Source organism: Cryptomeria japonica, chromosome 5, assembly GCF_030272615.1.
Source record: "Cryptomeria japonica chromosome 5, Sugi_1.0, whole genome shotgun sequence".
In the NCBI taxonomy this organism is placed as follows: Eukaryota; Viridiplantae; Streptophyta; class Pinopsida; order Cupressales; family Cupressaceae; genus Cryptomeria; species Cryptomeria japonica.
In genome coordinates this window covers 124,112,473-124,127,849 of record NC_081409.1, presented here as the reverse complement: position 1 = coordinate 124,127,849, position 15,377 = coordinate 124,112,473, and the positions used below count along the sequence as shown (strand labels likewise).

At 33.3% G+C, this 15,377-nt stretch overlaps 1 protein-coding gene across 1 annotated transcript; it reads left to right on the top strand.

Moving 5' to 3' along the window:
- The first annotated feature begins 8,633 nt into the window (after positions 1 to 8,633).
- On the top strand, positions 8,634 to 9,734 carry LOC131068382 (uncharacterized). Its single transcript, XM_058003559.2, has one exon. The coding sequence runs from the start codon at positions 8,634 to 8,636 to the stop codon at positions 9,732 to 9,734; it is 1,101 nt and encodes a 366-aa protein (XP_057859542.2).
- The last annotated feature ends 5,643 nt before the right edge of the window (positions 9,735 to 15,377 follow it).

Below are 15,377 nucleotides of genomic sequence, written 5' to 3'. Positions count from 1 at the left end.
GTGTGTGTGTGTGTGTGTGTGTGTGTGTGTGTGCATATATATATGTATATGTAGCATATACATATAGATATACATGTACATATACCTATACATATAGATATACATGTACATATACCTATACATATACATATACATATACATACATACATGTACATATACATACATATATATATATATATATATATATATACACACATATACATGTACACACACACACACACACACACACATATATACACACACACACATATACATGTATATATATATATGTATATATATATGTATATATATATATATATATATATATATGTATATACATACATACATACATACATACATACATACATATATATATATATACATACATACATATATATATACATATATATAGATATATACATATATATATATATATACATATATATATATATATATGTATATATATATATATATGTATATATATATATATGTATATATATATATATATATATATATATATACGTGTGTGTGTGTGTGTGTGTGTCTACACACACACACACAAATATATATATGTGTGTGTGTATGTGTGTGTATGTATATGTATGTATATGTATATGTGTGTGTGTGTGTGTATGTATGTATGTATGTATGTATGTATACATATAAATACACATATTATATACATACATATGCATTTCTATATATTAGAATATTTTTTATGTTGACATAACCCATACGGATTTTGTTCTCTCTAAAACGCATACGTGATTTATTGTTTTATAAGCCCGTATCCCCTTTTATTTCTACAAACCCCATACATGCTATTATTTAGAAAAACACATGTGTTTAACTTGTTTGGGCTTGTGAATAGGCTTGGATGACAAGGTTGAGGGTTGGGAGTTTCATTTCCCTCCATTTCCCTCCCTTTTGATGTATTTTGTTTTATCAAATTGGTTTCTTGACTTTGTCATCGTCAAGTTTACACCTCATTAGCTAGGTATTTCTATAATTGCCACCGTCTTTTCACCCATCTTTTGATATTTCTAACCATTTTTTTTTTTAAATATGAACAACAATATATTAATCTTGAATTTCTTTTATCAGTGTCTCTATAGTTCTCAGAGACATATGTGTACCATTTTTTTAATAACTTTTGATCTACTTATCCAAATTTAAAAAACTTTATATATTATTGTAGTATACTTGATTCTTTACACTTAATTTTTTTTTTTGCATTTTTTATTATTTTGGTTCAAGTTATGCTTCGCGCACGAACAAATTCTTGATTTCTAGGATGTGCCTAATTCAAAAAATCATAGAAATAATACTCATAAAAAAGGTACAAAAAAATACACAACTTCTAGTGCTCACTCTTAACTATCTTTCTTCCAAAGGATTTGTCAAAATAGTAAATCTAACTATGACTTTTTGATGCGCACATCAGACATTATGTTATGTTTTTCAAAAAAAATTAGGATCTATTTTTTGTGCGTGAAGGATTTGACCCCCTTGATATTATCTAATTTTGAAAAAAAAATAGTAGTTTGGAAACTAGATTCAGAGTACTACAATATTTGTTCTTTGACTATCTTCATATTTTGAGTGGATAACTATCAAATGTCTCATCCAAGTTCAGGTTTAGCTAATTTCAGAAAAAAGGTGTCCACTTATACCCCCCTTTTTTCACACCATCTTGGTGCACTTACCCCATTGGTAGGTGTCTTAAGGGAGGAAATGGGTTGGGAAGCAAGTTCACGATTCTTGGCATGACATATTTGACATCAGTCTTGAGCATTGCGGTTTCATTTCGTTTATCTCAGAAATTGAGAAAGGTTAAGATCAACCAACATCAGCTCCTTTTCTTCCTTTGTAGGAGGAATGGAAGGAACCTCTCTAGGTTGAGAGATAGAGGATGTTGGATGTTTGCATGATATAGGAGGTGGGACTAAAGCATAAATAGGAGGAATGGAAGGTGTAAAAGGAGTCTAGGTCCAAGATGAGAAGGTGGAACATTCTTAGATTTGCTTATATTGGAAATTATTTCATGTTTAAATTTATCGTAAGATAGGAAAAAATTGTCTTGATGAGGTTGTAATGGTTGAAGTGTTTGAGGCCAAAAGAAGTCAATGGAAAATTTTCCCTGACTCGCTAAAGAATTATAGAGACTATGAATGATCATGATAATTTGTCCATTATGAGGGAGCTTCAAACACTTATAGATAGGAGAAGAAATAGCTTTCATGGAAGTAGGCTAAGTAAGTCTTAGTCTTACTTGGAATTGGTCAGAGGTTGGGATAACGGTAAAGGTGGCGTCTAAGCTCTTCTTACCAACTTCAATAGGAAGGGTAATAAAACCATGAGTAGGACAAGTAAAAACATCACGAGTCTTAATGATCACATTATATTTGTCAATTTTTTTTGATGAAATTGTCTTGCAAAGAGATGTTGTTCATTTATAACATTCACCATACACATGAGATCAATAAGCGCACCCTAAGAGAACTTACCATTAATTTAAGCTAAAATGTAGAGGGGTACATCAAGTGATTTAATAATCTGCTTAGGATCAAAATCAATGCATCAGTCTTATATTTGGGTTTAGGTTTGGGTTGATCAATAAGATTAACAACATTGTTAGCCTCAAAACAAATATTCATGGTTGTAGGGTTGGTAGGCACAAAAGCATTGGTGGAAGAAGAAAATAATAAGTTGGTAGGCTCGATGGTGTTAGTATAATTAGAAGGAAAAGGCTTGGTATAGATCTGTGAATTTTAGTTAGGGGATGCAACTGACTTCTTTCCTTTCTCATTAACACCCTCAATAGTTATGGCATTGGAATCAATGAGTTAAATTGAACAATACGTTTCAACCTATAACACTTCTTAGTATCATGACTTGGTTAACGGTGATATTGAAAAAATGCTTTGGGATCATGGGAAGTTGGAAATGGTTTGGAAGAGTCATGTGGCTTGATAGGACGAAGTTTAAAAACATAAGAATTAATCAATTGAAACATACTATACAAAGATTTAGAAGTGTAAAATTACAAACTAGCTTAAAAATGAATGACAAAGGAGCCACACCTAGTGTTGCAGCTACCACATGTGCATCAACATTTTTTGAGGAGTTATTGATCTTAATGAATCCTTTTTTTGGTTTTTGAAACTTTTGGAAAGCTTGTTAATAAGCATCAATCTTATCAACTGGAGCCCTTGAAGTGGATGACTCAAATTGGCCTACTTGAAGACGATAAATATGAAGCACTACACACAATTGGTTGAAAGAAGAAAACTCAAAAACAATAACTTATCACTAATGTACTTCACAAATTAGAAATAAAAATTCTTTGAACATCCATATTAGGCACAAGGTAAGATATTTGAGCATGCAAATGTGTAAATCTACTAATAAAATTAGTCACTTTTTCCTTAACACCTTGTTTACAATGAATCAAATTAGTCAAAGAAATTTAGGGACTAATATTATTTTAAAATTATTGAATGAAATAATTAGCTAAATTTTGAAAATAATCAATACAATAAGAAGGAAAAGAAAAGAAAAATCAATAGAATAAGTGGAAACAATGAATTTAGATTGGGTCATGGAAGCAAGTTGTTGTTGAAAAGATGGAACACTTTGTGCTAGGTTACTAATGGTTGCTTCAGTAGATAAGTTGGTATTGGACATGTTGGATGATGAAGGATGCAGAATATTAAATGGGAAATGGATAAATAATTAGAATATGAAAGTGGGACTTTGTGGTAACTAGGTATAGGAGATGGCTGGGAAATACATGAAACACTCATGGAAGGAGGTATGATGGGAATTTCTTCAAGGCTAATATACGTAGAATTGACATTTTGTCTAGATGTAGCCATGACATGTGGAGTATAAGTAGGCACATTAGGTGATAATGTTGGGATAGGAATCGTATTTTTAATGTTATTAGGGGGATTAGAAAAATTAAGAGCTTCAACACAAATTTTCATGGACAAGATATAATCATTCACAATATAAGATATGTCATGCAACAAATCCATACCATGTTCATCATTTTGAACCATCCTCCTCAACCCTCCAATCAATGGGATTGCCTCACTATTGGAGTGTTCTTGACCCATTCAATGTTCAAAATTTTTAATATTATGAACAATATTTACTACTTGGTTATGAGACACTTGTGTTAGAGAGTCATCCTCGTCATGATAAATGTGGGAAGAATGATTGTAAAAAATGTTAGGTATATCATGTGTAGGCATGGAGGTTTCACCTAAGTTACCTTTAAAAATGTTTGTTGACTTGGGCTCTATGCCTCTTAAGGAAGCCATAAGGCTATAACTTATTCTCATGGGGATATTAGATGTAGGGATAAAAGTCATAAAAATCATGCACAAAGATAATGAAGGAAATGTCTAAATGATGCAAATATTTAACATATTGATTATTTAAACATTGCATAAAATGAAAGAAATATTAATCTCTAAATACATAAAATGCAATACAAATTAGATCTAGACATCCAAATTAGAAGTAAGCATAGGATATGTTAGGCTCACCAAAATGTTGTGGTGCGAAAATAGGATCCACAAACAAGGAATCTATTTCAATTCTCTACCATACATAAAAAGGAAGATTATCCACTAGGTTCAAGAAGAATCAAGCACTACATGGATGCAATGATCCTTCACTATGGGGTACTTGAAGATGACTATGTAATTGTAAATGATAATCAAATAAACTAGGATCGAACAAGCTAAAATTGATAGCTTTTGGCATGCACAAAAAGACAGTAAATTGGCTGGTCAATTTCAGAAGAGGAGACGATAGAATAGACTGTAATGGACCCGCAGTCCAAATTTAAGACAGAAATGGAGGGACCGAGATGCCTTGGATGACCTACCCCTAGGAATGGGTTGCTATGGGCAACACACTTTTGAGACTTTTTGCTCTGACGAATCACAGTCTATAGATTTCCACCAAGTTAATTTGTACCTATTTTTGTAGATGTGCCACTTGTTCCTACACAACTAGAAAAGATAGAAAATGTTGGTTAGAAAGGGGTTAAATTCTTAAGTCAAATACTAATTTTAGAATCTACCTTGAAATTAATTGAATTGAACATAAAAGGAAAGTGTACTGTTAGGTAGCAAAGGCTAGAATTTAATTAAACCTTCATAAACCCTCTTTGGTATTGAAATGCTCATGAAGATATGATGTTGTTTTGAATGTAGTTGAACTTAGGAAGATAAGATCATGGAGTTCATCATAAATGCATATATCTACCAATTACTCCTAGTCTTCAATGCCTTGATGCTTGATAACTTTCTCAATGATTTGAATTGTTTTTTGTTGTCTCCTTTTACATTTATATTGTCTTGAGCCTCTTTGCACTCTCTCAGAATGATGGAAGATGCCTTATATGATTCTCCCAAACATTTTAGGGTGCAAAACTCAAAGCAAGCCAAAGAGAACCACTATGGTTTAAATTTGGGGCCAAACATCATAGAGTGAGTCACCCTAGGTGACCTGCTCCCCCCAATGTGGCTAGAAATTTAGAATTGATGTCCAAATGGCAAGGATATGTTGATAATAGATGCTAAATTGGGGATTGATCAAACATATTAGACACAAAAGGATATGACACTAAAATATGGTCTAGCTGAGGAAGAAATTGCACAAGGGTTCAATTTACGTTGCTACAACTATCTATTTAATTTATCATTTTATCTATCAATCTATCCTAGCTATCTGTAGAGGTGGAAACGCTAAAAAATGGTTATGACTATGGCAGACCTCTAAAATATAGCCCTAACATTTTTATTTGTTGCTTTTGTGCAGATTGCTAAGAGGGGTCTACTGTTATAAGCTTCACTCATGTATAGGTTGCAAAATTACTTCATTCCCTTTATTTATTTCTTTTTTATTTGAGTATTTGTAGTAATTTTTTATGTCTTCTATCATAAGTCTATTTAGTCTAATTTATCTACAACACTTATCTATTACAATGTATTTTTTGTACAAAACTTTGTACTTTGTTTGCAAAGGATGTCCCCATGTTGCGCTATCATCCACAAATCATGCGTACATCCTCGATTAGAGAGCTAACATAGGTCTTTAGAAGATCTTTGTGACCTATCCCATGTTATGTACAGTGCACGTGAAATCTCTGTTCTTTGTGTTCATCTCAAGTGGAGAGGCCAACTAGTGAGTCCCTGAGATTTTGGTATCCACCTGTCAAATTGGTTTTCTTTCCCCCCTCTACACTACTAAATTATAACAATTTATTGTGTTAAATTAGATGTGAATAATGATTTGATTCTTCCATTACAAAATATGCATAAATTAATTTAAAAATAGATTGTATAATGTGTATGTTGAATTTTGAATCTATTAGTATACCGCAATCAGACCAACCACAAGCCTATAATCTACCAAAACATTCAAAAAAATCAATGGACCTCTAAATCATGAAATACAAATAAACTAAGAAAAATAAACCTCACATCCATGACAAGCTTGACTCCATCATCATCCTCTCCTTCAAGATTTTGTGAAAATGGTGTTTTTTCTCTAAGCCTTAAGTAGTAGTACAATATGACATAAAAGAAATGGAGAGTGGTTGATTTCATGATGCAAACAATATTATGATGATGATGATGATGATGATGACGATGACGACGATGATGACGATGATGATGATGATGATGACGAGGATGACGATGACGATGACGATGACGATGACGATGACGATGACGATGACGACGACGATGATGATGATGATGATGATGATGATGATGATGATGATGATGATGATGATGATGATGATGATGATGATGATGATGATGATGATGATGATCGTATTTCTTATGAGTCTCTATAAATTTGTTAATTCTTAGATGCATGGTTAGGTGGCTATTGGTCACATCCATTCCAAATTGTTTGAGGGATTGACTGTATGAGGTATTAGTTTATATTGTAAATTATTAAAAGTAAAACAAAAGCAATATAAAGTATCAAATGCTATTATAATGAAGACGTTAAAAAATAGCTATAGTAGGGGGAATATTAAAATGTCATAGACCTTGGAAAGCTTGCATATAATAAAAAAAAATCTTCTTAAAGAAAAGTTCAAATAGTGCATGGTAAAACAATTAATCTACAATTTTATCTATTTTCTTTTCATGAGAAATGTACTATTAGTAGGGCATACCCACCTTTACAGTATTAATTATTGATCTTTAAAAGTGTAACCACACTTTTTCTTCTATTGCTAACCCTCTTGATAAGAAACAAAGTGTAGATAATGCTATTGGAAAATAATATAACTATTGGAAGTTATAGTAAACCACTTAAATGCTAGAAATTAGAACTAGGTAGTACAAATAATCTAGTTGGTGAGGGTTGGATATCTATTAATCTATAAGATATCATTTGAAATCATCTGTGCATACTCATGACTATGGTCCCCAAACCAATTCTTCTCATGTAAAAAAAAAAATTCTACGTCAAAATTAGAGCTAAGCACCCACATATATATTTTGTTTAATTTATTTATTTAATTCCTATTATTTATATAATTTATGACAAAAAACAATCCTAGTTTTATCATTAAAATAATTTAGCACTTCAATGATTAAATAAAATTCATTAAAATGTGATAAAATTCTTATTGATATAATTATTCTATATATGTTATATTTATAATATAACTAATTATCTTATATTTATGACTAATGTGAAATATATTTTAAACATTTATGAACATATTAGATTAATAGCAATAAAAGATGAAAGATGTTTTTGATTAGGCAAAAACAGGTTTTGAGGGGACCTCAAACCCCTTACAAAAGAGAACTAGGGTCTCGAACCCATAGATAAGGTTGTCCAGATAGATAGACATTAAACACTAGCAGCAAACATGATAACAAGAAACTATCCCCAAGGATTTACAGTTTTAGCTAGCTCCCTCAACCAAGAAAGATGAAAGATGTTATACAATGGCAATGATCTACATACAAATTATTTTTTTCTCAAAATAAGGATAAAAATCAATATACAATAAAAATATAATGATATATTTTCATGCGTCTATTATATATTCCCAAAAAAATTTTGAATTTTTGTAAAGAGTTCAACAATATAACAAATGTAATAATATAATAATAATAATTTGATCTTAATAAAATTTTTTCTTTGATAAAGATTTTAATAGAAATATTAAAAATGAAGATATATTAAAATATAATAATATAAATTTAATATTAAATAGTAATATAACAATAAAATAATATTTTAAGTGAAATAATAGATATATAGTTGATTCCATAATGATATCTTCCGTATCTTTTACATAAATATTTCTAAATATAGCTATGGTAGTAAATAGTATGACACAGTAAGATATTATTACTGTCATTTGAGACTGTCATTTAATCTTGTTGTCAGCAAATATACAGTGGAATCTATATATGGTGAATTAAGTGTGAGGGAATGCGAATATGAAGAAAGGGATACGAGACATGATGGGAATATTACAGTAACGGATATTAACGGATGAATCTCCAGCTACCCCAACTAAAACTGATATGCAATCTGTGAAGAGCTCTTGCGGGCACATTGATTGAATTGGAGGAGAGGAATAGGAAAACCAGGAGATGGAAAGGGATGAACATTACCACCCTACTAGTTGTCCCGATCCCTTCAAGGAAATGCGCTATTGGGCGCAAAAACAATTGGGCTCGACGTATTCCTACACTCTTTGGCTCGCCTGTGACACTCTAAGCAACAAGTTTGTGATCCTCAGAGTACACAAAACTGCACAGCATTACAATACAATGGCATGGAAGGAGATTGGGGTTCTTGTGGATATAGCAAGCAAAAATGGCGATGCCCATGTAGTTAAATTGCTTGATTTCTTCACGCACAATGGACCAAATGGAGCCCATGTGTGCATGGTCTTCGAGCTTATGGGAGACAACTTATTAGAGCTAGGGAAGCATTATGATTACAAGGGTATTCCTTTGAACATGGTAAAAGGAATCTGCTCTAGTGTTTTGGGAGGACTTGACTATTTGCATCGCCAACATTCTATAATTCACACGGGTCTCAGCCCAGAAAACATTGTTTTGCCTTTCACCGCTGAACCCACTGGATATCTTAGTATGTCTGGTGTTCCAATCCTCCTTCCCCATACAGCAAATTCTGATCTTAAATGCAAGATTGCAGGGTTGAGTAATGCTTGCTGGACCCACAAGAACTTGTTGAGCGATATTCAAAGTTGTGGGGCTTACACATGTCCCGAGATTCTTCTTGTATCTGAATTCTCTACCTCAGCAGACATATGGTCCCTTGGGTGCATTGTGTTTCAACTTGTGACGGGTAAATTGTTGTTTGATCGTTATGATATTGCTGTTGATCACCTGGCACAAATGATAGAGCTCCTTGGTGCCATGCCCAAGGAAATTGCTTGTGGTGGACATCGTTCTGCTCGCTACTTCCACAGCGATGGTAGTTTGAAAGCCAATCGGGTGTCTCAGTCTCGATCATTGATCAATGAGGTCCGAGAGATGTATTCAGAAGAAGATGCAGATGAATTCTGCAATTTTCTTCTTCCACTCTTGGACTTTGCCCCACATAAGCGACCCACTGCAGCAGAGGCCCTCCTTCACCCATGGCTTAATCCTGGACCTCGTATTCTTCAGCCATCTGTAAGAATGCAGAGACGTGACAATGGTGCTCCAGAAAAGAAGACATGAACACTTCTGGAAATTGTTTGAGAGTTAGGGTTTCATTTTAGATGACCCTTTAGTTTTGGTTTTGTTCAAGGTCATTTTAGATAGAGTTTTTGATATTCTATGAATATTATTACGAAATTGAATTTCTGATGAGTTGACAGTAAATGGTATATTAGTAAAATCTGTTTTCTATAAATTACGATGTTATTATGCTTGAAAAGATTTCGGCATTTGTCGTCATATAACATTTTCTTTGGTTGTCTGAGTCGCCCTTAAAATTTTCTGTATGCATTAATAACTAGATATGTGGAGGGCTTATGCAAGAGGTACATTTTGGTCAGTGGGACCCACTAAACATTAATATGATCAATGTCAAAGTTTTAATAAAATAGAATTTATATTAGAAATCGCATCTTAAAAAGTCTCGTTCTTGTATACAGTTGTGTAGTTCATTAGGTCAATTAGTATGCCACTTAATAAATGGTGTTGGAGATGGAGATGGAGATGGAAATCAAAATGGAGATGGTGAAGAGGGATATGGAGAGATAATTAAAGAGAGGATCGAGAGATAAGTAGTGATGGAAAGATAAAAATAGAGATAAAAAGAGGTATATAGATAGAGAAGTAGACATAGATATAGGGGTAGAAAAAGATGGACTCATAATGAGAAAGGAAATGAAATATGGAGAAATAGAGATAGAGAGGTAAACAAATATGGATATAGATTGCCTAGAAAGAGACAAATGAATGGATGAAGAAAAAGAGATAGAGAGGTAGAGGGATAGATGAAGATCTAGAGAGATAAGGAGATAGAGAGGAAGAGATAGAGAGAGATATAGATATATGGGAGGAGAAAGAGAGATAATGATGGATGAGCATAGAAATGAAGATTAGGTAGAGATAGAGGTAAAGAAAGATATGGATAGAAACAAATAAACAAAAGAGAAAGAGCATGTGTGAGACGTTAGAGTATTTGGGTATTTACTTGATTAATTAAACATTATTTGTTTAATTATTTAAGTTCCCTTTATCTCTTTTACACTTAAGCTAACTTTAGGTGCATATAATTAATTATTTTAATTAATTATTATATGCAAACCTAGGTTTTCTCTTTTAGGGTTTCTTGACTTATTAAAGGTTGATTTCTTTCTTTTCATTGTATGAAGAAGGATTATTATTGACAATACATTTTGGAGTATATTTTTTCTGTGTATTCTTTCCTTCTGTGATTTGCTTCATTGTTTCTCCTTGTAACAGGTTTTTCAGCTTGCAGAGATTATTTGGGCTCCTGTGGTGTTGTATTTTCTCAACTCCTATATGGTATCAGAGCTTCAGATTTGTAGCTACCTGTTCTTGTTTTGAGAATTTTGCTTTGGAAGTAGATCTAGGGTTTCAAGAATTTTTTATGTACCTAGGGTTTGACCTATTTTTCTGAGCACTTTGGACCTAAACGGACCTCACCATCGTGCTCAGAAGGCCTGAAAACCCCTATGGTCATATAAAATTTGACCTATTTTGGTTCCTGAGCCTTTGGAGTGAATTTTTTTCTCAGATCCAGACCGTATGACCTTGGCACGCAGATCGAGAAAAAAATGAAAAAAATTAATAATAATTTGCCTTTTTACGGCATGCAGGCCAAAATTTGTTTTTAAAAAAAATAAATCTCTTGAAAAAAGCAAAAAAAAAGTTTTTAAAAAAAAAAAAAATTGTTTTGGGGGGATCCCCACAGGGTACTGTGGGGCCCCCTAGCTCCGCAGACCTGTAGCTGTCCGTATAGGTACCGCCACCGGCTGTCCCCTCCGACAACCCCGCCACCTCTTTGGGCCCGCGCTGCCGTCGACATCTTCTTTCCCGTCGGCCCGGCCCCCTGCCGGCCTCCCTACGCCCTCCGGTCACCCGCTGCGTCCTTCGCTCCCCAGCCGCCACCTGCAGCTCGCCACCCCAGTGCCCCCCCGCCACCCCCGATTTTTTCTAGCCGACCACTGCCTAGCCACCGGGTTGCCACCCACTGGCCATCGGACCACCAAAGAGCCACCAAACCTCTTTTTTTGGCCTTTTTCAAGGGGGGTTTGGTTTTTTGGCTCTATCTTGGGCATACGGAGTCATTTTTTCGAAAACGAATAGGCGTCGAAAAGTTGGTTCTGAGGCTGACCTCATAGTGTTGGTAATTTTTTCCAATTTTGTTGTATGACTATGTTTTTTTCCAGTCAAAGTGAGGTCTAGTTTTTGCACTTCGGGAGCCGTAGAATAAGCATCCAAACTCCGTTTTTCGAAAACTTTATATTTTTGGAAAGCATGTGCTGTGTAATTTCCAGATATATAGGTTTTACTTCCATATTTTGCTCCATGCATATTTTATTCATTTTTTTTTCTTTTCAGCACTCTGGTGGATATCGTGGTTGTTTCAAGTCATGGGATCTCTTTTCTGAGTAGGGTGTCTCTTTTTTTGGTTCTCGTTTCTATTTCCAGTCTTCTTATCATTGTAGCTTATATTTATGCAAACGCACTGAGATAAAGTGCCATCATGCATTGTTTACTTGGAATCTTGCACATCTTGTGTCTTGTTGTACATGCACTATTGATAAAGTGCCATGAGGGGATTGATGTTTTTCATCTTCCTTTGTCCAGTGAGTGTTCCTTCCATGACATTCACCTCATGATGTGTGTCAAGTGAGTGTTTCTTCCACGACACCATGTACTTGTCTCAGCACCTTTGATGTTCCTGGTTCTTCGTCATGCAGTTCTTTTTGGCTATCCTTTTCAGTGTTCTTGTCCCTCTCCCCCTTCCGCATTATGGGGAGGTTTATCCTATTGGTTGTAATGCTTCTGTGGTTCGATTGATCAGCTCTTTAGGCTTTGGTTTCTCATGCCATCTATATCTTTGATTTCAGTGTTTGCCTTGTTTACCATCTGATTCAAGTAGTGTCATTTGAGGGCACTCATGTAGATTACAGTCTTCTCTACCTAGTCATGTTCGATTTCAGTGGAGGTTCTCCAGATCAACAGTTATTCTTCGACAGAGTTTGTAGGTTCTTCATGCTTCAGTGGTATTCTTTTCCATCTCTTTTTGGAGTAGAGTTTTGTTCCCACGTGGTTTTCTCTATTTCTCTAGTTTATAGAGATTTCATTGTATTTGGGTACCTGATCAGGCCTTGTTGCCGGAACCCATTTTTATTGCTTTCAGTAGCTATTCTAGGTTTTAGCTTCTCCCTAAGTCTAGCTTAAGGGGGGGTGTTAGAGTATTCGGGTATTTACTTGATTAATTAAATATTATTTGTTTAATTATTTAAGTTCCCTTTATCTCTTTTACACTTAAGCTAACTTTAGGTGCATATAATTAATTATTTTAATTACTTATTATGTGCAAACCTAGGTTTTCCCTTTTAGGGTTTCTTGACCTATTAAAGGTTGAGTTCTTTCTTTTCATTGTATGAAGAAGGATTATTATTGACAATACATTTTGGAGCATATTTTTTTTGTGTATTCTTTCCTTCTGTGATTTGCTTCATTGCTTCTCTTTGTAACAGGTTTTTCAGCTTGCAGAGATTATTTGGGCTTTTGTGGTGTTGTATTTTCTCAACTCCTATAAGAGAGTATGGATATAATACATAGTCTTATTAGTAGTCATATCAAGATGTGAGTAGTCACGAACCCTATTTATCTATAATTATTTTAAGAAAATAATGCTTATTTTTCATTTATAGAATTGAAATAGAATTGTTAGTCAAATAAATGATAATGAAATAGGAATTCAAATGCAATGAAAAGATCTACATTATGTTATTTAAATGCAATTGAACGATCAGTATTATTTTTATGAAACTAGGGATCGTTATTGCTAATGAGCAATGAGCAATTGAGTGGAAGTGAATGCAAGACAAATGAATGCGGATGAAGGCGAGAACATGGTTCTACCGCTCATGGACTTCGCTAGAATAGATGAAATCTCACACACTACTTTAGAATACTTATGCTTGTATTTGATATATACTTGGAGTTTGTGATAGAATTAGAATTCAATTTTATGAGTGATTGTGAAATATTATGCTTTATTGTTAAAAGAGATGTATTTTGTTTAATGATTTAAAAATGAATAATGACCATATGATTTCACGTTCTTTTGTGCATATATGTGTGATTTAGTGAACTATATTGCTTACTTATAAATGTATATATATATATATATATATATATATATATATATATATATATATATATATATATATATATATATATATATATATATATATATATATATATAATTGTATGTATTATACATATATATGAGTTTGAATAATGATTCGATCATATACATGTAAATACGTATGTAATTATAATATATATATCTAATTATCATGAGACTTAATTACCTTACTTCATGAATTTTGTTTATACATATACATAATTATTTGAGATTATATATATATATGTATATATGTAAGTATATTATGAGGATATACACATACATATACGTATAACAGTATATGATTATATTATGTCATTAAATGTTAATTAAACTTGAATTGATTTATTCATATATGTGTGTGTGTGTGTGTGTGTGTATGTACATTATTACATGGCTGACTTTTCGTGGAATTATGATAAATGTTGAAGAAGTTGATACTTAGGAAACTTGACCTACATGACATATTGCAATAATTGAAACTTAGAGTTATATAAATGTTAGAGGGAGTTGATTTAGGAAGAATCAACACAACATGTATGTAATAAGAAAGCATATCGTACATTGCAGGGAGGAAGTCGATAAGTATATCGACAATGCAATTAAACAAACACACTGTGTTTGAGTTTACCTCGAACTGTGCTGATTAATATATATGCACGAAAGCGACATATTTGAAAGCCACATATACAATATGGTGACAGGTTATCACTGCGAGTCATAGTCGACAAACCATGCATGATATGATCGAACTCGACTTGGCATTGTAGAGACTTAGAAACCGTTTGCAAGGGAGTGGATATTAATATCGACCATGCAGCAAAACAAATTCATAGTGTTCAAATTAAACATGAACTTTACAAAGAACCAAAACCATGTCGTGAAGTTTACAGGCTGCATACATAGTGTATACCATTGTAACAAGCCTACGTGGCCAACTGAACTATTAGACGTGGAAGTAAACTATTAGACTAAGCAATTGCCTAGCCCAAATAACAACACCAGAAATAATGAACTTAACAGCTTGAGTAGTTTGGTGTCACATAGTAGATAACGAATATCATTGCATGGAGAACATAGAAGTGTTCGAAACCATTTAGGACTGTGATGCTACAGTTGAACAATGTGTGGTGTCACTTAGATACCAATAAATCAGTCCACCACTATGAGAGATTGGCTCGAAAATAGGAATTAATATGGATTTGATCACTATATATATAGACTGCTGATTTTGGAGAAAGAGATAGGGAGAAATATGCAGAGAATATAGATTAAAGAATAGAGAATAGAGAAGATAGAACAAAGAATAGAGAATGGAATATAAAGTAGTGAATAGAGAAGAGAGGTGAAGGAATAGAGAGGAGAGAACTCAAGGGATTAAACAACATAGAGGTTTGAAAATCTAGACGCATTGTAGACAGAATTGGAGAAAATCATCACTAATCATATCGGACTTGACTCAAATTTTAGAGGTAGGCTCT

Excerpts from the sequence above, each read along its gene's own strand:
- LOC131068382 (XM_058003559.2), top strand. The coding sequence starts at position 8,634 with ATGGAAAGGGATGAACATTACCACCCTACTAGTTGTCCCGATCCCTTC.